This window comes from Rattus norvegicus, chromosome 10 (assembly GCF_036323735.1).
Source record: "Rattus norvegicus strain BN/NHsdMcwi chromosome 10, GRCr8, whole genome shotgun sequence".
Taxonomy (NCBI): Eukaryota; Metazoa; Chordata; class Mammalia; order Rodentia; family Muridae; genus Rattus; species Rattus norvegicus.
Window position 1 is genome coordinate 45,843,969 of NC_086028.1, and position 23,208 is coordinate 45,867,176.

The 23,208-nt window shown below is 43.8% G+C and overlaps 2 protein-coding genes and 1 non-coding gene across 3 annotated transcripts; 2 read left to right on the top strand and 1 right to left on the bottom strand.

Annotated features, from left to right (window-relative positions):
- The first annotated feature begins 442 nt into the window (after positions 1-442).
- Positions 443-21,885, top strand: Alkbh5 (alkB homolog 5, RNA demethylase). The gene is made up of 4 exons (NM_001191643.1): positions 443-1,215; positions 10,064-10,144; positions 20,624-20,779; positions 21,141-21,885. The coding sequence occupies exons 1-4, from the start codon at positions 443-445 to the stop codon at positions 21,316-21,318; spliced, it is 1,188 nt and encodes a 395-aa protein (NP_001178572.1). The 3' UTR covers positions 21,319-21,885.
- On the bottom strand, positions 11,981-18,471 carry Rpl17l5 (ribosomal protein L17 like 5). The gene is made up of 2 exons (XM_001075994.8): positions 18,163-18,471; positions 11,981-17,959 (listed from the first exon to the last, which is right to left on the bottom strand). Exons 1-2 carry the CDS (start codon positions 18,328-18,330, stop codon positions 17,588-17,590), a joined length of 540 nt encoding a protein of 179 aa, XP_001075994.3. The 5' UTR covers positions 18,331-18,471; the 3' UTR covers positions 11,981-17,587.
- On the top strand, positions 14,508-14,570 carry LOC120095380 (U7 small nuclear RNA). The gene has a single exon (XR_005490857.1). It is a non-coding gene; the product is annotated as a U7 small nuclear RNA (small nuclear RNA).
- Positions 21,886-23,208: the final 1,323 nt, after the last annotated feature.

Genomic DNA, 23,208 nt, shown 5'->3' on the forward strand with positions numbered 1-23,208 from the left:
GAGTCTCGTGGCCGGCAGCACTGCGCGTGCGCGTCGAGAAGCCCGCTAAGGAGCGGCGCTGTCGGAGGTCGGGCGGGCTGGTGGTGACGTCGTGAGGAGAGCTTTAAAGTGCGGGCCGGGCCGGGCGTCTGAGGGTCCGACCCAGAGTCTGGCGGAGTCTTCGCCGAAGCCCTCCGCGGCATGAGGCGCTGCCGGCGCCTTTTTTCCTCAGGACGTGGAGAAGGTGGAGGAGGAGGAAGCCCCGCTGTCGCTTGTGCTGCATGACCGACCGCTGCTGAGGTTCGACCCCTTCCTGGCCTCTCTACGCTCCCCGCTGGTTCCTTAAGCCACGCATGGGGGCCTGGCATTGAGGACCCTCGCTTCCCTTTCGGGCCCCTGGCGCGTCCCCTGAGAGCCATGCCGGACTGCCCCGGAGGACCCTAGAGTTGAGTTGGCGGGGGCCATGGCGGCCGCCAGCGGCTACACGGACCTGCGTGAGAAGCTCAAGTCCATGACGTCCCGGGACAACTACAAGGCAGGCAGCCGGGAGGCCGCCGCCGCTGCAGCCGCTGCTGTGGCCGCCGCCGCGGCTGCCGCGGCCGCCGCCGAGCCTTACCCGGTGTCCGGGACCACCAAACGGAAGTACCAGGAGGACTCAGACCCCGAACGCAGTGACTACGAGGAGCATCAGTTGCAGAAGGAGGAGGAGGCGCGCAAGGTGAAGAGCGGCATCCGGCAGATACGTCTCTTCAGCCAGGATGAGTGCTCCAAGATCGAGGCCCGCATCGACGAGGTGGTGTCCCGCGCTGAGAAGGGCCTGTACAACGAGCACACTGTGGATCGGGCCCCCCTGCGCAACAAGTACTTCTTCGGCGAGGGCTACACGTACGGTGCCCAGCTGCAAAAGCGCGGGCCAGGCCAGGAGCGCCTCTACCCGCCAGGCGACGTCGATGAGATCCCGGAATGGGTGCATCAGCTGGTGATCCAGAAGCTGGTGGAGCACCGCGTCATCCCCGAGGGCTTCGTCAACAGCGCAGTCATCAACGACTACCAGCCTGGCGGCTGCATCGTATCTCACGTAGACCCCATCCACATCTTCGAGCGCCCGATCGTGTCCGTGTCTTTCTTTAGCGACTCGGCACTTTGCTTCGGTTGCAAGTTCCAGTTCAAGCCCATCCGGGTGTCGGAACCTGTGCTTTCCCTGCCGGTGCGCAGGGGGAGCGTGACTGTGCTCAGGTAACACACCTGGGAGGAGGGACTGGCCCTGCACCCTGCCGCCTAAAACTATCCAGCCGGGTCCGGGAAGCCGCAGCTGGTGGGAGCCGGTTCTTTTTATGGTTCTGACTCATCTTTTTGCGTGCAGAACACAGGAAGCTTGTCTCTAAAACTCCTAGCGGGATAAGACCAATGTGGAATTTTGTACCTGCAGGCAGGTTTGAAGTGGCCATAATGGTTTATCAGAGAATTCATCTGAAAGCATCTTTCCGAAGGCTAGCATAGGAATTCGCTTTTAATGAATGTGGTCCTTGCATTTTGTTTTACTGTTATTGAAGGGGGTGTGTGTAGGTCTCAGGTAGTCCAGGCTAGCCTTCAACTTTCTACACAAAGAAGAATGAATTTGAATGTCAGATTCTCTTGTCTTGGCCTCCCAGGTGATGGGATTGCAGATGTGCACTGGCCAGTTTTTTTGTGGTGCCTAGAGATTGAAGTCAAGGAAGGCTTCGTGTTTTCCTTTTGGTTTAAAGCAAATCACTTTCGGTTTTGGACTTCATATCCATATCGTTTAAAAACAAACAAACAAAAAACCCATGTGCTTAACTATCTAAAGTTTTCCCTGTTTTGTTGTTTGTCTATCTAAAAGTTTGTTCTGCTGTGTTTTTTGTTGTTTAACAAATTGTAATGAATTCCTTAACAGAAAATGCAGGCAGAGCCCTTGAGTTTTGGGGATTTTTGATAGAAATTTCTCTATTCTCAGGAAGAATGACTTCTTTGGGTTTGAACAATGTAGTGGTTTGGCCAGAAGTAAGTTCAGCACGCTCTTAAAATTCTCCCTTAGTTTCAGGCCTCTGTAGGCAATTTGTAGAAATGCCATAGCAGTTACTGGGATCCAGTAAAACAAAATACAGCTGGTCTGTTGACCTGGTGTTTGGCCTTGTGATTCAGTGACCACATCTTAGGCTCTTGGCCAGTTGGGGCCCCAGATCCTGCTAAGAATTAGCTCAGTGCCCTGCCCAGCAGTGTAAATCATCTGTTGGAACACTGTTGGTGTTTATATGAAGTGAAATTTTATTTGGAGGCTGTCTCCTTTCAGCCCTAAAAAAGGAAAACCTGGTTAGTGTACTTCACTAATCCTCAACGTGAGGCCTAGACTACAACTGTTTTGAGTGTATCAGATGTGCATGGTGCTTTCAAATGGTTGTCTTGACAAAACGTAGTGCACGCCTGTGTATATACTCAACACTCGGGAGGCTGAAGCAGGAAGATTGCTGTAAGTTGTTTCAAAAAGGTTTACCCACCCTCCCAAAAGGTATTTCCAGGGTGCTTGCTCTGTATTTTTGGGGTCTGTCTTATGGAAGTTTCTAGGTGCTGAAAGGATTTTACATAAAGGACATTTGGTCACTTTGACCTTTTATGTTATCTAGAAGTTTGGCAGTGACTGACTGCTTAGTAGGGGATTCTTAAGGCATTTTGAGACTCCCCCAACACGGTCACACTAGGTTTAAAAGCAGAACTTTCAAATTCTTAATGTGGAGGTCTGTTAGTGATTAACAAGATTGCATCATCAGGAAAATTGTCTTCTCTTTGCAGTAGTAAAGTCCTAAAGTTTTCCCAGTCCCTTCCAACCCTTCCTGGATTCAGACTTGGCTCCAGAGTTAGTGTGGGAGGCCCAGCCATGTTCTGAAAAATGCTGCCCCAGGCTTTGAATCCTGCTCTCACTTTTTTGGTATTTATTTATTTATTTATTTATTTATTTATTTATTTATTTATTTATTGACAGTCTCTCCCTGTAGCCTAAGCTGGCCTCCAGCTCAGCACTATTACTATCTCTGCTTCTAGTGTGCAAGGACTGCAGGGATGAGCCTTCATGGCTAACCTTTGGAGTTTCATAGGTGTGTTCTCACAGCTGGTTTTCTTACCTGTATAATAGAGGTGGTGCTAACTTTTGAAGTCTATTAGATAAATGTGTTGATTAGGTGTCTAACAGAGCATGACACAAGATTCAAATGTCTATACAGCTGATAGCTCCTGCTCTGGGTGGGAAAGGTACTAAGGAATTGGTTGATCCTGAAACCTGGCTCCATTCACAGTTCATTCTCAGGCTTTAGACGAGGTGGATCATCAGAATCCAGAAAGACAAACATGCTGAAGGGCATCGTACCTTGAGAGGAAGGAAGCTGGGACGTACAGAATGACTAGAAGTTAGCCACAGTGGTGTAATCACAGTAGCAGAGCTGTTGCAGCAGTAGAACATAGTTGTTGGTAACGATGATTGCAGTGAGACAGATGCCATTCTATATCGGAGATTTTTAGTAGGGGTTATGCTGGTGATAACAGTAGTTTCTCAACTACTGTTGTTATTTGGAGCTGCTTGTAAATTCTTTTCTTTTTCTTTTTCTTTTTTTCTTTTTTTTTTTTGGGGGGGGGGTTCTTTTTTTTTGGAGCTGGGGACCGAACCCAGGGCCTTGCGCTTCCTAGGCAAGCGCTCTACCACTGAGCTAAATCCCCAACAGTGAGCTGTCCTTGCACTGTAAAAAAAAAAAAAAATCCCTGGCCATCATCTACTAGACTCTTAATAACATTTTTTATGACATTCAGAAATTGGCTTCAACATTGACAGGTATCCTAGTAGGTGAGGATTGTAGGGCATCTTCATCCCAAATTGAGAACTATTGTTCTAGGGTTCTGGACACATCCGCTAATTTAAATCTTCTAGTACCTGCTCAGTTAAGCTCTGTTTTCTTGGTATGAGTTAAGATGAGCACCTGCACATTAGTAATGAATGCCCCTCATCAAATCCTTCTTGGAAGCCTGTTAAGAGGTTGGCTTTTTCCTTGTTTCCCCATAGGTTCACTTGTGAGAGTGGTAAACTTGTAAGTTAGGTAGGTGAAAACCTGTGGGGTTTTACAGATGCAGATGGATTCTAGAAATTGCTTCCTTCAGTTGTTAGTGGTAATAGTGTCTATTTGACAGATGGCAAGATTGTTTTACATTTGTTTGTGGTCAGCCTGTATTTTGATTTGTGACAAAAGTTTGACTCCAGTGTGTGTCTTAGATCAAGGCCTCAAGGCCATTCTAATAGTGTTTTACATTTCTTTCAAACCTAATTGACAAGTTTTTGACTGTGTTGGTAACCTTCCTATTTTGGGTCCTGTTCCCTTTTTATGATATTCTCCAGAGACCTACTGTTTACGTTTTCTTGATGTCAATTCACCCCACATTCTTTGTCCTGGTTCTGCAAGGTGAATAGGATAGATGAAAGCAGATCTTCTCAGAACTGAAGATAGTTAAGTTGGTAACATGCTTAGAAGCATAAGAACCTGTTTGATTCCATAGGAATCTTCTTTCTTTATTTTTTTAAAATATTTGTTTATTTTATTTATGAGTACACTATTGCTGTCTTCCTACACACCAGGTAGTTGTGAGCCACCATGTGGTTGCTGGGAATTGAACTCAGGACGTCTAGAAGAGCAGTTAGTGCTCTTAGCCACTGAGCCATCTCTCCAACCCCCTTTTTCCTTCTTTAAAGTCAGATGTAATGGCCCATACTTGTAATTCCAGGGCCAGAGAACTAAATACAAGACTCACTAGCCACCTACCCAGGCTTGCCTTTTTCTAGTGAAAGACCCCTTATCAAAAAAAGCAAGGTGAATGGTGCTTGAGGAATGACAACTGAAATTGACCTCTGGCCTCTACATGCATGTGTACTCATACCTATGCACAAATAAAAAAGCAATGTAAGTAATTCTTAAAGGATTTTAAAAAACAGATTTCAATTATTTTAGTTAGAAAAATCACCACAAGCTGGTGCACACCTTTAATGCCAGTCAGTGTTTGGGAGGCAGAGGCAGGCAATTCCCCATGAGTCTTGAGGACAGCCAGGGCTACTCGGAGAAACCCTATCTCTCCCACCCCTTATGCCCCAAAAAAACCACCTCAAGACTAACTTCTTACCAATGTTTCCTTTAATCACTGCTTTGTAGTCATTCCCAGACACCCTGGATCTTGGCCACAAGTCTAGAAATGACTGCTTCACCTTACCATCCATTGTGTGCTGATGAGCTTGATCTTTGAACTTTTCTGTCTTCTGGTTAATAGTATTGGGGAATCAGGCATCCCTGTCAGTTTGGGGCTAATAGCTGGTCTTGTTTGGCTGGTTGAAAGCAAAGTTTAGCTTTGTGGTTTAAAATAATTGAGAAAGTAGGACAAAAAGTCTTGAGCTGCACCTCTTGTTTGGATTTTTTTTAAGTGAACATTTATTTGTATGTGTGCGTATGTGCTTGTGATGCGTCAGAGAACGACTTTCAGGAGTTGGTTCTGTTCCTGTGGGTCTTTAGTATTAAATTAAGGTGTAGTCAGTCTTGGCAGAAAACAACTTTATCCTCTGAGTTATCTCACTTGCCTCTTGTTGTTTCCATGGAAGGAAGTCTGTCTGAGCTGTAAGCCCTTAGGAAGGGCTGATGGTTATTGAAATTGTCTTCCCTTTGTATTGACAAGCCTTACAGGCAGAAAGTAGTAAAGGAGAAACAACTAGCCGGGAGCCATGGTCTTCAGCAGGAAGCTTTGAGCAAGCAAAGAATAACAAGCAGGCCATGAAAAATCTGAAGACTGGCTGGCTGGCTGGCTGGCGTTTTTAGCCTGAGCTGTTAGTGTGCAGCTCTCAGTGTGATATAACCCTTCCTGTCTCAAATGACCGGTACCTAGTCCCATATTATTTGAGGCCAGCAAGGCTCTGTGACAAATTAAACCTTGTTACCAAGAAACACAGATGGACTTTTCTGCTTTTGCTTGTTACTTAACACAGCTACCAAAAATTAAAAGATTATAGCATGCTTGGTGGAAAGTTTCAGCTTCACTATTTTAGCTGTTTGTACATGAGCAAGTTGTTGTTGTTGTTGTTGTTGTTGTTGTTGTTGTTGTTTTGAAGACAGGGTTTTACTACATAGCCCTGGATAGCTTAGAATTCACTATTTACCATGTATACCAGGGAACTCAGATCCACTTGTCTCTGCTTTCCTAGTGTGAGTGCTGGGAGGCATATGTACACTGGCCATGAATAAATTACTTTATGGTTCTATTTTTCTCTTTTTCTAAAAAAAGCCAGTGATGCTTTGGAGTTGTCAGAAAAGATTGAATCTTTGTTATACTGCTTACTGTTGAGTTCTTGAAGTTTCGTTAAGATATCTCAAGAGATGAGCTGCTGTCAGTATTTTGGTATGTGTGGAATTGGGATAGATCAATGTCACAAAGCCCCAAGACTTCTTTTCCTGGAGGCTTGAGTTCACAGTCTTGTTTGTACCAGTGGCTCCTGCCCCACCCCCAGCCTTAGCTTCTTCCCCCTGTAAACCTGTCAGTGGTGAGGTAGTCACAAGGAGGCTGCCTAGAGAAAATAGCCCATCAAAGGGAGGCTAGCATTAGGCTATTACTCTTTCTAGTTCATCCATTTTTTGGTATGTCTTGGCCTAGGCATGATATGGAACAGTTGGGGAATGGTGGCCATCTTAAAAATGAACCTTAGCAACTACATCTCTGAGACTGTCCTTAGAAGAAATAGACATAGTTTTGCACATTTCCTTATTAATGGGTTTCCAGCATTATTTAACTTGTGTACACTCGTCCAAGGAAAGCTTGTTGCAATTTCCGTTGGTCTTAAAATAGAGGTTTCAAAGTGATAAGACTTTTGGTATAGAATATTAGCACACACTTAATTTTTCGTCCACAGTGCTGAGTTGAATGAGATCTTTGAAGAGTGTCGTCTTACAAAGAAATACAGTTTCATGGTCCAAATTTGGTAAAGTCGGGATGGTGTGTTGGGTAACAGTTTGGGCAGGAGGCTTAGGGAAATTTTACCAGGAAAAAGGAGATACAGGTATGACAGTCCCCTTGAATTATTCTAAGGTTTATACTAGTGAGTGACAGAGCTAGGGCCTGGTACTTGATGGCTATCGCTGGACATGGGGGCTCAGCCTATACAAAGAGCAGGCCAGCTAGACAACATAAGGTATTTCCTTCTCTATTCTTCCTGTGAAAACAGCAATAGGAGGCCATAGAAATTTCCTTCACATCAAGGGTAGAACTGGACCCAGGGCATATTACATTTCAAACTGGCAGAATGAGATTTTCATGGTCTCCGGTAGCAATTACATTCTTAGAAAAACAAAAAATAAAATACTCTTGTAGTTTCAGCTAGGCATTTTCCACTTAAGTTCGGCTAAGAGAACTTAGGTTCAAACCTTTTGGGTTCTCTCTTCCACAGAGGAAAAATGGGTGGACTATCGAAGATACCAGGAAGTTCCAGAATACTGGTGTTAATAGTTTTAAACACAGGGTTGGTATGTCAAGTTCATTTCTGTGGTTCTGTGTCGTGCTTCCTCCATACTAGTTGTGAGTCCTGGGCTTAGGGCAGGAACCTGGCATGGCTTGTTTGTTTTATAGCCCTTTGGAGGATGGAGCAGGGAACATAGAAGCAGTCAAGCTTTGACAAATTGGATTTGTTCCAGAGCTACATTAAGAGAAGTGGTTTCTTGTTGGAGATGAGAAGTTAGGGCCCTTGGTCATGCTTAAAATAGCCAAGTCAAACATAACACTTGTTAACAACAGAAAACATTGTATGTAGCTGGCACTATAGATTCAAGCCTTTGAGATGTGCTGTTTTGGGAAGATCTGTGTATATATAGTATGGAAGACTTGTCTTGCAGCCCAGCCTCTAGTCACTATTATAATATGATAACATGGTTCGCACCTGTAATCCCAACCTTCAAGAGGCTAAGTATTCAGGAAGGAGTATTGCTATGGGTTTGGGGCCAGTCTGGATTACATAGTTACAGACCCACTTGGGTTACAGAGTAGAGAGACCTTGTCTCAAAAGTTAAAATGGGAAAAGAATTTTTTGAATGAGACCTAACCTGGGAATAGGGCCAAAAGACCCCTTCTAGTGTAGAAGCCTGTAAGGGATTTGAGATTGTGTTGCCTCTGGAGGAGTTGAACTCAGGCTCTGGCTTGCTAAGTGGTCTAGGCCCTTTAGCAGTGCTAGATGCTTAGAATCTTAGTAGGGTCTGGCATACTTATAAGTTCATTCATCTCATTCATCCAGCATCATTCTCAACCCTCAAGTAGGTCTCCAACTGCTCCCTTCCCAGAGGTTTCAGTCCTGTAAACAGTCTACCTTTTGATTCTGCCTTGAAGGGAAGTGGTATCTGTCTGCCTTTTAATATCTTGGGTCTTTAACAATGACAAACAAGTGAGTGCCTAAATTATAAAGTGTAACAAAATGAACACTGGAGAATCTACTGTTCTCCTTATAAGCATTGAAGAAACTAAACTAAGATTTTCTGCTTAGCATGTGATTTAACATGTCATAAAACTTGTTGCTAGGTGGAGCATGGTATTACATTTAATCCCAGCACTTGGGAGGCAAAGGCAGGTAATCTCTGACTTTAAGGACAGTCTGGTCTTCATAGTGAGTTGTCTCCAGGACAGCCAGGGCTATTTAGAAAGACAGGTCTCAAACAGGCAGACCAAAAAGTGGTGCTTCTCACTGTGGACTCACAGTTATTAATAGGGGTGAAGAGTGGAGTTCTTTCCTCAGTGCTCTGTAACAGTGATTCTTTTGCTATGGTAATTATATATAGTAATATTATTGTACAAACAGTAATATAGATCTTTTCACACACCAATCCTTTTTGAAACTCTAATCAGTATTTTCCAACTGGATTTGGCTTATGGATATTTGTCCATACTGTCTTGTGAGGACGCGCGCGTGGGCACACACACACACAAACACACACTCACTCCCCAAAACCACTAAAGAACCCTTATGTAGAAACAGTTGGAAGTGAGGATAGGAGCTTGTTCTAGCACCTAAGACCATTGGAAAAACACATCACAATTCATAACAGTAGCAAAATTATAGTTATGAAGTAGCAGCAAAAACATTATGGTTGGAGGACAACACAACATAACCGTATTAAAGGTTCAGAGCCCTAAGAAGGCTGAGAACCACTGCTCTAAAGGCTAACGATGAAACCATTTGGCTTTATATTTCTTACTGGCTTTTGAATCCAGAATTTCTCTTGGGGCAGCCTGGCTCTTAGGAGTCATTGTGAGATCTTTTGTGTCAGGTGGTTAAGAATGTGTTATCTGTACAGCTGCACTTGAGAAGATGATCAGCAGCCATGAGAAAACGGTTTTGGCCCAGGAGCAGTTAGGAATCCTAAATGGGAAATCTAGAAGGCAATCTCTTCCTCCATCAGGCCTGGTATCTGGCTGTGTTGATCTCCATAGTTAAGTGGAGTAGCTTATAGCTGGAGTAGCTTTTCTTTTGTGGGCGCTCATTGAGAACATGGGAGGGGCTCAGTAGTCAGAATTATTCCCAGAACTTGAAATCAGGAGGATTCCAGTTAAGGAGAAGATAATAGTTACCTAACCACATTTGGGTCAAGGTAGGCTTCTGTCCTTTTACCAAGGACTTCCACCTTCACTCCATTTGTTTTTATATTTGTTTTTGTGCTGAGGATTGAACCCAGGGCCTCACCCATGCCAGGGAAGTAAGTGCTTTACCTCTTGAATTACAGCCTGTCCTTAAGAGCTGCAAACAAAAGCGATTCTGCTCTATGCTAGGAGGGTCCTGCTTCAAACGGTTCCTTAACCGTTACCAGTGAATCTTCTGTGTCAGGTTTTTCCATGAATGGTTTCTACGCAGACACTTAGAGTTTAAATGCAATATTTTCCTTCTGTGTAGATTCTTGAACTTCTCGAGTAGTAGTGGGCAGAAGACAGCCATAAACTTTGAACCTATTTCTATCCCCCATGAACTTGGTGTCTTCTGCTCTCTCACTGGTGACTGACTTGTTCTGTCTCTTTCTAGTGGGTATGCTGCTGATGAGATCACTCACTGCATACGGCCTCAGGACATCAAAGAACGCCGGGCGGTCATCATTCTCAGGAAGTAAGTACCTTCTTGTCTGGCATCCTTTGCCTTATGTGTAGGCCTGTCTGGCCTTTTAGAACTTAAGCTTTCTGTACTTCTGGCATCTCACTATGTAATTATTTTACATTTTTTTTTTTTTTTTTTTGGTTCTTTTTTCGGAGCTGGGGACCGAACCCAGGGCCTTGCACTTCCTAGGCAAGCGCTCTACCACTGAGCTAAATCCCCAACCCCCTTATTTTACATTCTTAAGACTGTTTAGGAAGTTCAGTATTGAGCAAAGAAGTGCTTCTGATATTTATTGACATACTTTTTTTTTTCCTTTTAAGGATTACTTTTAGTTAAATGTATACATCTGTATTTGTGTGTGGGTATGTACACATGTGTGCAAATGTCTGTGGAGTCCAGAAGAGGGAGTCAGATGCCCAGGAGCTAGAGGTCCAGATAGTTGTAAGACACCAGACATAGATGCTAAGAACCAAACTCAGGTCCTCTGCAAGAGTAATGCATGCTCTAACTTCTGAGTTATCCCTAGTCCCTTTAGGCACAATCTTGAAACAAAATTTGGGGAGTACTTTTCTAAACCAACCCCACACCCCTGTTCTTACCTGTTAGGTGTGCTTTCAGTGATTATTTAGACTGTACCGTAGCAGCCTACTTTAAAAATGCCTAGGCTTTCACTTCTAGAAGGAGGGAGGAATGAGGAGAGGTGGCAAGAGTGGGAGGTTGGGATGCAGAGTTTAGCTGGCTTATAGCTATGGTTGTTCTTCCTCTGGTGAGGGGACCTTGGGGACATTCTGATTAACAGGAGCTCGCCCTGTCCTAGCTGGACATGGCGACTCAATAATACCTGTAGTCTATTCTCTAGGAGGCCAAAGTGAAGGGATTGAGTCAGGCCTGTCGTAGAATAAGAAAAGAAAGGGGAAAGAGAAGAAAGAAAAAAAAAGTTAATCAAGTAGAATGAGGCACTGGTGTTAACACTTAGGAAGTGGAGGTAGGAGACGAGTTCAAGGCCTATCTGGGCTTCATGAGGCTTGTGTGCACATCCTTCCTTGCTTCCTTTCTGTCTTGTTTTTGTTTTGTTTTGTTTATTTGTGTTTAATGATTCTTACAATGTTACATCGACTGGCCTGGAATTCATTATGTAGACCAGGCTAATGTTGAAGATGCACCAGCCTCTGTTTCTGATGTTCTGGGATTAAAGCCACCATGATAAAGAAGCTCCATCTTTTTAAAAGAAAAAGAAAAGAAAGGTTGAGGGACTAGAAAAACAATTAGCTTTATACACTGGTTTTTGATAGTTTGTTTTGTAAAACATTGTGAGACCGTTAGAGTTGCTATGTACCCTGGATTTCATTTCCTCTATTTTGATATCTTCAATTTAGTATAGTATATTTGTTACAGTTAATGCTGAAGTTGAAACAGGAAGATTATAAGAGTAGGATCTCGCTAGGCTACAGAGAACATTCAGAGCTAGCTGAGACAAGTTTGTGAGACCCTATCTCAAACTGAAAAGTAAAAAAATGCTGAGCTTGGGATATAGTTCAGTGGTAGAATGTTTACCTGGCAGTCAGGGCCCGAGTTTAATTCCCAGTACAGAGAGTTAGACAGACAGATCAGTAGCTAGACATGGTAGCATGTGCATGCAGTCTTAGCTTCTTGGAAGTCTGAGGCAGAGTCACTTGAGTCTTAAGAACTGAAAACCAGCTTGGTATTATAGCAAGACCCCTTATCTAAAAACAAACAACAAAAGAAAAGAAATCAATTATGGCTGGGAATGTAGCCATAATAAAACACTTTGTGGGTTGGGGATTTAGCTCAGTGGTAGAGCACAAGTGCAAGGCCCTCGGTTCGGTCCCCAGCTCCAGAAAAAAAAAAAAAAAGAAAAGAAAAGAAAAAAAAAAAAAGCGCTTTGTAAACCGGGGCTTTGAAATCCATGCATCTTCATAGTTTTAGGTTTACCTAGTATCTTAGTTTTTGTATTTCTATAATAAAATTTTCTGACAAAAATAACTTTAAAAGATTTTATTTTGTCGGGTTGGGGATTTAGCTCAGTGGTAGAGCACTTGCCTAGGAAGCACAAGGCCCTGGGTTCGGTCCCCAGCTCCGAAAAAAAGAACCAAAAAAAAAAAAAAGATTTTATTTTGTCTCATAGTTCCAGGGTATAAACCTTCATGATGGAGAAGCCCTAGTAGTAGAAGCTTTAGGTAGCTGGTCACATTTCATACAGAGTAAGCAAGCAGAGGACGATAAATGCTCGTGTTCAGCTCAGTTTTGTCTTTTTTATATAGTCCAGTATGTCAGCCCAGGTAATGGTGCCACCAATAGGGGCATGTCTTCCCAACTCAACCTAATCAAGACAGTTTTCTTCAAGCCGCCATCCATGCCCAACTATCACACTTAGGTTACTTAATTTTTTTCATGTTACCTTATTCCTCTTGACTATAACAGTTTTTCGGAATTAAATTGGCTGGGGATTTTAAAGGCTATTGCAATGGGATATACCTGATTTTTCTTATACATGGACTAGGCTTATATTTTTCTGAAAAGGACGACAGAAGCAAAGTGCTATTTATAACATATACCAAAGATATATATGCTATGAATACAATTTGCACCATTCATCAGCTAACCCAGGATAATCCAAGGATTGGCATAGATGTCTTTTTTGCCAGCAGAATGAAATTGTAAGTAAGTATACAGCCTAGTCTCTTGAGGTTCTTCCCTTTATTTTACTCTAGAGTGCAGTCAGTGAATTTATGACCTGGTTTTATGACAGGATGGCTTTTGTTGGAAATATCTTTTTAACATGTACATGTTTTATTCCACATTGCCACTCTTTTTTTTTTTTTTTTTTTTTTAAGATTTATTTATTTATTTCATATAAGTACACTGTAGTTGTCTTCAGATACACCAGAAGAGGGCATCGGATCTCTTTACAGATGGTTGTGAGCCACCATGTGGTTCCTGGGAATTGAACTCAGGACCTCTGGAAGAGTAGTCGGGTGCTCTTAACCGCTGAGCCATCTCTCCAGCCCCATATTGCCACTCTTAAATTTTATATATTGTCATTTTGACATACAGAACACCTTGGCATACCTGCAGCCCTTCAGTATGCCACCTCTCTTTGGGCTATCTCAGCCCACATACATGGCAATTGTGAATTTCCAAATTCACATTCATGGGTAATTGAGGATATATCTAGTGCCTAGCTTGCCACTCAGGCCAACTGAGACATTTGTTGATTAGTGAAAAATAATCTGGACTGCCAAGCAGTAGTTTCAGAATAGCTCTTGGAACTTGTCTTGTAAATGAATGAACTGAGACCGTTGAAAAGATGCCTGGAAGTGACTTTTGAGTTTATTTGGGAGTAAAATCCTCAAACTTCAAACCAGTTTTTGTTTGTAGTCCCAGTACATAGTTGAGTTGAGATACCATGCCTGGGCCTCTCCTAACTTGATGGTTTGCACAGTGGAGCACTCTAGGTCTTGCCTTCATCTTCCTCCTTGGTCATGTATCACTGGGGTGTATGCTTAAGTTAAGAAACAAGTTGAGGGGGCTGGAGAGATGTCTCAGTGGTTCAGAGCACTTGATGCTTTTCTAGAGGTCCTGAGTTCAATTCCCAACAACCACATGCCCTTTTCTGGCATGCAGGTGTACAGGTGTACATGCAGATAGAGCACTCATAAAATAAATAGATCCTTTTCAAAAATCTTTATAAAAAAAGAAAAGGAACAGGCTCAGGCAGGGTGTAGTGGCATGCACCTTTAATTCTAACACTTGGGAGGCAGAGGCAGGTAGATCTCTGAGTTCAAAGCCATCCTGGTCTACATAGTGAATTCCAGGACAGCCAGGGCTACATGGTGATAAAAGAAAAAGAAAGGAGTTCAGTAATTAAGAACATTTGCTGGGCTGAAAAGATGACTCAGCGGTTAAGAGCACTGACTGCTCTTCCAGAGGTCCTGAGTTCAATTCCCAGCAACCACATGGTGGCTCACAACCATCTGTAATGGGATGCTCTCTTCTGAAGTGTCTGAAGAGAACTACAGTGTACTAATATATAAATAAAAAAAAAGAACATTTGCTGTCCTTCACAAGGAACTGAGTTCAGATTATATCTAGATCCAGACTGGGCGGCTAGTTAACTACCTGTAACTTAGTTTAAGAAGCTCCAACACGGGGCTGGAGACATGGCTCAGTGGTTAAGAGCACTGACTGCTCTTCCAGAGGTCCTGAGTTCAATTCCCAGCAACCACATGGTGGCTCACAACCATCTGTAATGGGATCTGATGCCCTCTTCTGGTGTCTGAAGACAGCTACAGTGTATTTATGTATAATAAATAAATAAATCTTTAAAAAAAAAAAAAAAAAGAAGCTCCAACACAAGTGTTACAGCTCTTTCGGAATTTTGTCTAGCAGGTTTTCTGACTTCGGTTGGAAAACCCTTAAAAGAAAAAAAGCTCCAACACTGTCTCACTGCCTCCACAGTCGTCTCCATGGAGGTGCATGTCCACGTGTGCGCATGCACACAGACACAGAGAGACAGAGACAGACAGACAGAGAGAGAGAGAGAGAGAGAGAGAGAGAGAGACAGAAAGAGAGAGAGAGAGCGAGAGCAAGCGAGAGCGCGAGTGCGCTCTAACCTGGCTAGCCTGTAACTTGCAGACATCCTCTGCACCTCTACCTCCAGAGTTCTGGGATTAAAGGTGCATGCCATCATACCTGCTAAAAATAAAAGAAGACTGTGAGAGATGGCTCAGCAATTACGAGCACTGGCTGCTCTTCCAGAGGAATTGGGTTCTGTCCCAGCACTCACATGGTGGTTCACAACCAGTTCTAGGGCATCTGATGCCCTCTTCTAAAATTTTTTTGAGCTTATAATCATACTTACCATCAGGCAGAAATACTAATATAGGTAACAAGAATAAAATTTTAAAAATAAAAAAAACTTACTGATCAGTGGTAGTGCACATCTTTAATCTCATCAGAAAGAAGAGGCAAGTGGGTTTCTGAGTTCATGGCCAACATGGTCTATAGAGTGAGTTAGTTCCAGGACCATCAAGGCTGCACAGAGAAGCCTTATTTAAAAAAACCAGAGAGTTATAGTTTGAGATTTACAGGCAGACAGATCTCTGAGTTTAAGGCTAGCCTAATCTATATAGCAAATTCCTGGACAGTCAGGTCAACATAGACACACCCTGTCGGAGTATGAGTGTGTGTGTGTGTGTGAATATTGGGGGGAGGGTATTACTTGAATGGGGTGAAATAGTAGAATGTCTTTAAAAGTGCTGTATCCAACAATGTCCCTGGATATTGTAGTCATAGGTGTTCCTTGGAGAAGAACTAGACGCAGCCTCTTTGGGAGGGTAGTTGAAGGGTTAAAAAAATACTAGTTAGTTGACCAAGACACCAACTTCAAGGGGGAGGTAGTTAGTTCATGAACATGGTACTAGTGAATGGGGCTTCTGTTCTTTGTGTGATTTCCTGATGTGCATTCCAATGTTGTTCTCACTGGAGGACCTGGCTTGTTGCCAGCATGCTCACATATTAACCCTAAGAGTAGGAGATGTGAACTCTGGAAAGGAGCTCAGGCAGGGAGTTACTTGGGATGTGTTTTGAGCAGAGATTTCCAACTTGTTGCCAGGTTTTTATTGTATATAGTCATCTAAGATAAGCACCACAAGACACCCATAGTTCTTTCCATTTTTGCATTACAGCACAAAGCAAAGGACACACCAATAGGAAAGCACAGAATACTTCCCCTGAGGGCCCACTAGAAAGAAAATTAAAATTAATTACATCCATGTTAGTGGAAGAATCAAGGAAGGCTTGGCATTTCTGGCTTTCAGAACTAGAAACTACTGGCTAGACAGAAATGGTATATTCAGTGGCTGGAAGGCCAGAAAGTATGGGCAACTCACTAGTAGGGGAATGGGGGCTAAGAAAGCGCTTACATCAGCATTTGCACCTCTGGAGAGCTTTTGGGGGCTTTTTAGGTCTTGATGTCAAGTGCCTCTCAGGGCTTGTTGAGTCTGTCTACAACACTTGGAGATGTTACTGTCCCTTAAACTGGGTAAAGTAGATGAAGTGAGACAAAGCAGTATAACTAGGATGCTTTTGGTAAAGTAGGTCTTAAGAACGTTCTGAAGCACTAGGGAAGAAACAGCTAGAGAACCATTTACCAAAAGTTAGCAAACTTAATATGTTCTAGTTTTCTGTGTAGTGCTAGGAGTATTTGTTAGTATGATTTGATTTTTTTTTTTTTTATGGTTGTGTTTTATAAGTGGTCCAGTGCTTTACCACTGAGCTATACCCAGCCCAAATGATCTCTTACCTGTGTGTCCTTTGGAGAAGTTAGCCATTGAATGTTCACCAGGGAGGGGCAAGTCAAGAAAGGCTTTCCAGAGATTTTCAGGCAGTACTCAAATGGTTGGGCCTTATCTAATAACAGAAGGGTCTCAGGGTCTGAGGTAGTTTGGCCAGAGATGTGCTCTTTTGGCTAGCGATGTAGCTCATGCTAAAGGTTTGCTTAGCTTGTCTGAGGCCCTGGTCCCATTTGCGGTACCACAAAAAGAGGGAAGGCTGGCTCCAAGACATCCATTATGCTGCAACAGACGGGAGGAGGTAGAAATTGATATAAACCTGGATGGCAATAGAAGCCACCAAAAGCAGTGGAATGTGGGGTTTACACATGACAGTTTGTAGGAGCCTGAGTTCATTGGATCCTACGCTAGTTAAGTGTATGGATGAACAGAGGGTGGGTGTGGTGGGTGCACTCTGTTCATTAGGAGAGTATGAGTGCCTAGATCTTGGTTTCTCTAGCTGTGACCATGCCTAAGCTATTGCCCCATCTCCCAGAATTGTGGTTCTGCCCCCATGCAGTTCTGCTCCACCACAGTGAGTACGACCTCTGCCTTAGAGACCTTGATGGGATAGTAGCTATGTAACTGAAGTCCGGGATCTGACCACTGACTTAGTATTATTCCATACCTGCAGCAGCTTCTCTATTAGATGAATGGTAAAAGAGCATAAGAGGTTATTTCTGAGACAAAAGTCCACCTCTTCCTTACCCATAGTCTACATGTGGATGTATTGGAGGGTTTTTGTTGTTGTTGTTGTTGTTGTTGTTGTTGTTGTTTTGTTCTTTTCCCTATGTATGTAGTATATGTACATGTGTGTTTGTACTTCTGGATGGGTACACATTGGAGACCAGTCTTTATTTTTTTTAAGATTTATTTATTTTATTTATATGAGTACACTGTAGCTGTCTTGAGACATACCAGAAGAGGGCATCAGATTCTATTACAGATAGATATGAGCCACCATGTGGTTGTTGGGAATTGAACTCAGGACCTCTGGAAGAGCAGTTGGTACTCTTAACCGCTGAGCCATCTCTCCAGCTGGAGACCAGTCTTTTTTTTTTTTTTTTTTTTTTTACTTTATCCGCACTTATTTATGCTGAATTTATTCCCGTGTCATGAGCTTTTGTTTCTTCAGTTTCTTCTGTGCAACCTCCTCTTCTGGCTTTGGAACAATCTGTTCCTTCTTAGTGAGGATCATCTCGATGTGGCAGGGGGAGCTCATGTATGGGTTAATCCGGCCGTGAGCTCTGTAAGTTCGTCTGCGCATCTTAGGAGCCTTGTTCACCTGGATGTATTCAATGACCAGAGAATCTACATCCAAACCCTTAAGTTCAGCATTACTCTCTGCATTTTTAAGCATGTGCAGCAAAAATTCAGCACTCTTTTTTGGCCACCGCCCCTGTGTCCAGCCCCACTGTTTGGCCTGGGCACACCTACCGACTCCACCATTATACCTCCGGAATGGCACACACTGCTTCTTTTTTTTTTTTTTTTTTTTTTTAAAAGCTTTATTTATTTTATGAGTATATGTAGCTGTCTTCAGACACACCAGAAGAGGGCATCAGATCTCCATTACAGATGGTTGTGAGCCACCATGTGGTTGCTGGGAATTAAACTCAGGACCTCTGGAAGAGCAGTCAGTGCTCTTAACCGCTGAGCCATCTCTCCAGCCCCCACACACTGCTTCTTTAAAGTGACATCCTTCAGATACTTGGCTTTGCAGATATGCATACCCTTGATGGCCTGGGCAGTTTCCCGGGTGTTCTTAAAGTGAACACGAAGGTTTGAGCCTCTTGATTTGCATGATTTCGTGGGGTTTTCTGGGTCAAGGGAGTAGTGAACCATCTTCACAGGTCACCTCTGGCCGCTTACAGGAAGATCTGGAGACCAGTCTTGATGCTGGGAATCTTCCATCGTTTCTACTTTACTGTCTTAGTCGGGGTTATAATTGCTGTGAACAGACACTGTGAACAAGGCAACTCTTATAAAGGATAACATTTAATTGGGGCTGGTTTATAGGCCTAGAGGTTCAGTCCATTACCATCAATGTAGAAGCATGGCAGCATCCAGGCAGGCATGGCCGCAGGAGGAGCTGAGAGTTCTACATCTTGTTCAGAAGGCTGCTGAGAAGACTGTTTACCAGGCTGCCAGGAAGGGGGTCTCAAAGCCCACCCCCAAAAGTGACACACTTCCTCCAACAAGGCCATACCTCCCTGTGCTACAGTGCTACTCCCTGAACCAAGCATATTCAAACCATACTTATTCATTTTTAAATTTGTTTTTATTTTTACACATATGAATGTTTGCCTGTACCTGATGGCCACAGGTCAGTGAGGGCATCAGATGCCCTGGACTAGAGCAGTGGTCTTCCTACTGCTGAAACATTGTGGTGACCCCAACCATAACATTATTTTTGTTGCTACTTCATAGCTGTAATTTTGTTACTGTAATTGTACTGTAGATCTTTTTGAAGATAAGTTTGTTAAAGGTTGCACAGCCTACCGGTTGAGAACCACTAGAAGTAGAGTTACAGACAGTTCTGAGCTGCCATATGGATGCTGGGAGCCAAACCAGGGTCCTCTGAAAGCCAGTTCTGTTAATCCTGGGCCTTCCCTTAGGCCCTACTTTTTTCATTGTCTGATCTTCTCACTTAAACCCAGAGCTTCTCAGTATAGTATCTTGCTAACTATCTTGCTCCAGAGATCACTTCCAAGGATGTAGTTACAGGTGAGCCACTATACCTACCTGGCGTTTATATGGGTTCAGCTTGTTTGGCAAATACTTTAACTGCTTGAGCCAACTCTCCAGTCCATGTTGACTGTAGCCTTGACCATCCTCTTTGTTCGAGTCTCATCTGTACCTCGGCCTGATTTGTCTTCGTGATATAGTTTCATATCTGGGAATGGCAGTCTTCATGTTAGCCTTCTTCTCTCATAAGGACTCAAATCTGCTTACCTTTCCCCCCTTGCTTCTGTGTTGATTACTGGACCCAGGACTTTGTACTTGGTAAACAAGCACTATGCCTCAGAGTTATAGTGTGAGCCCCTAGCTCAGACCTCTGGCAGATGTTCACTTCTGGCACCTTAAACCTAGTATTTTTTCTGTCTCGTTGTTGTTGTTGTTGTTGTTGTTGTTGTTGTTGTTGTTGTTGTTTTGCCTTTACTGGACATTGTGTTTCTTTTCTATTTATTTTAATTTATTGACAAGTTTTCATTGTGTAACCCTAGCTGGCCTCCAATTCAGAGATCTGCTTGCCTCTGCTTCTGCCTCCTGTGTGCTTAATTAAAGGCATGTACTACAACACCCCTCTCCCAACTTTCAAAAACCCTTGGGTAGGGGGAGCAGCTAGAGAGCAAAGTGCAGCACTCTACTAGGAACCCGAATTCAATTCCTGATACCCATATCAGGTAGTTTACAAACACCCGTAGCTCCAACTCCAGGGGATCCAGTGTCTCTGGCCTCCATGGACATTTGCATATATCCCCACAACAGGCAGACATACATAATTAAAAAATAACTTTTTTAAAGATAAAAAATAAAAAGCCCTTTTGTCTCTGCTTGTTTAAGGTTTCCCAAAGGGCCACTGCTAAGTGGATGTGGCAGGGGTATTGACCTTGTCTATTCTCTGGCTCTGCCACTTGGTCTTTATGACCCTATGTCTATGAGAAAATAAGGTCATGCTGCTCTCCCCTATCTTTTCTGTAGTCCTGGGGCAAAACTCTCCCTGTGCTTGTACTGCTGGCAGGCGTGAGGGCATCTACTGGAGTGTTGGACACAGTGACAATCCACTGGTAGGTTGGATAGATGCTCCTAGAAAAACTCTCAAGTGTAACTGGTTTAAGAAATGCTGCCCTCTGGCTGAGAATGTCCTGGGGTCTGTTTACATGGCATGCACAGCAGATCCTAATCTTTGGAGGTGTCCAAACAGAAGTCAGTCCTAATCTTCACTTCTGGGCCTGAGAGTGGGAAAGACCTTTCTCTGGAGGTAACTAGACGTATCTCTAGTTGAACCATGAGGAAGCCAGAGCACAAAATACAGTCTGCTGGCCTGGAGGCCAGGCTGGTCTTCACTGGCGATAGATCTGCTCTGATAGGGTTTATGCCTTTACTTGAGACCCTATGCATGTTTCCTTTGCAGGACAAGATTAGATGCACCACGATTGGAAACAAAATCCCTGAGCAGCTCCACATTGCCACCCAGCTATGCTTCAGATCGTCTGTCAGGAAACACCAGAGACCCTGCGCTGAAACCCAAAAGGTCCCACCGCAAGGCAGACCCTGATGCTGCCCATAGGTACTTAAACACTCAACAGAGGCCAGCAATGCAGCTGAGTAGGAGAGTGGGGAAGTAGAGGTGTATGGCAAGACCATGCAGGGCTTTGAAGCAGAGATAAGGAAAGCCTGGCACATCTGACACAGGCCTGGGCACCACTCAGAATTGAGCAGACTCCACAAGATGACTAAGAGACAGCCAAGACAGGAACTGGCCCCTGTCACTTAGTGGGCAGGCCCCACTACTGTTAGTGCGTTTTGTTTGAGATCTACTGAGTCAAGCATCCCAATTCAAATATAGAGGCTTCTGAGTCCCCTTTAGTGATAGTAAGACTAGAACCCTCCTGGCTTCTCAAGTAACAGCTTGTTCCTCTTGTTTCCAGGCCCCGGATCCTGGAAATGGACAAAGAAGAAAACCGGCGGTCTGTGCTTCTGCCCACACACCGGCGGAGAGGGAGTTTTAGCTCTGAGAACTATTGGCGCAAGTCCTATGAGTCCTCAGAAGATTGCCCAGAGGCAGCCAGCAGCCCCACCCGCAAGGTGAAGATGAGGAGACACTGAGGCCCTGTGCCCTCCTGGAACTCTGGCTAATCCTGATGTAGCTACCCCATCTTCTGTTCCATTTTGAGTGTTTTTTCTTTGTTATTTTGGCCCTATATATGTTTTCCTTGCTTTGTTGCCCATTAAGGCTAAAGAACAGAATTGGTGAAAGACCTGGGTTCTTATGTTCTTGGCTTTCCTCCTTGATGGATAGCTTCTGTAGGGGATCGCTCACACCAGAGTAGCCAGTAGAGATAATGGGGACAGCTGTCTTCAAGTGGAACTATGTCAGGCTAAGTTCATTGAAACACACAAAATGTTTTGGTTACGAAATTCTAGTTTGGGCTTTAAATGTAAACCTATGTAGTGTTTTAAACAATGTCTATTCTTTTGCCAGCCCTTTTCTTCCACTGATGTTCATGCTTGAATGAGGTCTCTTGGAGCCATGCAGGCCCTGCATTGGGTCTGCTGCCCTACATCTCACTTGCTGTCCAGGCTCTGGAAGCTCATGCAAATACCCTGTTCCCCACTGTTCAGGTTGGCTGTGTATGGGGCTTAAACAGTGCCAGCCTCTGCCATCCCATTTCTGAGTCCCAAGGTTTCCTGCATGCCCTCTGGCTTGCTCTGCCCACCAATCCTGGGTGGTCAAGGGACTAGCACAATGGTCCTGACCTCTTTGGCCAAGAGCATGCCTGTTTGCTGGGCTGCTCCTGTTAGGCAGATGTGTGTGGATATATGGAACAGTTAGACTTGCTGCAGTGGGTCATTTGTAGGAATCGTTTCTAGCTAGAGGAACTGATTTGCTTCCAGTCTAGCATTTGGGTTATGGGAACTTGGGGTGTGTGGTAGGGCTTTGTTTCTTTTGTTCTAACGTGTTTTCCCTCCCTTTAGTCTCTTTCTCCTCAGTTGACTGTCTTGGGCTTCTTTTTCCATATCATCTCTCTAAGAAGGTGTCCCTGCTCTGTCCACCTATAGCATATATCCAAGGCATGTTAGGTTGGTACTTTCTCTGCCTCAGGGGCCTGGGTCTGGGAAAGGAACTTCTGAAAATAATAGAAAGGAAAAAAAAAGGTGAAGTCTTTAACAGTTTGTGTCTGCTTAGATCCTGGAGGGCTGTGGGGTTTTGCTGATCCAGGTTCATTAGGAATGGCTTTGGCAGCCAGGCCAGAACAGAGCCTGCAGAAAGCAGAGGCCTTCTGAGCAGCCATGCTGCTACCACCATTCTGGAAATGCAGAGGTCTGTCCCTCAGGCCTCAGTGGCTGCAGAGATATGGGAACAGCCAACCATCAGGAAGTCTCTCTTTGGGGTCAAATCCTTTGCCAGTGTGGAGCCCTCAGATTGAGACTACATAACTAAAGCAATTACAGGTCTTCTGTGGTTTGGTTTTTTTTGGTTTTGTTTTTTTTTGTTTTTTTGGGGATTTTTTTTTTGTTTGTTTGTTTTTTGGTTTTGTTTTTGTTTTTTTGTTTTGTTTTGTTTTGGTCTTTTGTTTTTTACTGTTCTTTTCCCAAAAATGATTTGTAGTTGTGTGTGCAGCACTTTGCCCTAATATGTGTGTGCTCTACAATAAAAACCAAATCTAATATATTTTGAAACAATTGTCTGATGCTGTGGTGAGAGAAAGCCTGACCTTGGTTTTTCCCTTAATTTATTTTCTTGACCTTCCAACTGGATTTGGAGAAATCTAATTTATTGCCCACCAGTCCTCTGAAGACTGGTCACTGACATCCTTTGATTGATGGCTAAAGGTGGACTTGCCCTTGCCCACTGCCCTCTCCCCTTCAAGGAGGATGGCCTTCAGTAAACCATGGTGGCCAGAGACACACCTCATTGAATTCTAGAAGATACAGTCTCTCCCTGGCTTGGTAGAGAGGCTGCAGGCCAGAATAAACACCGCAGATGGAGCTGGA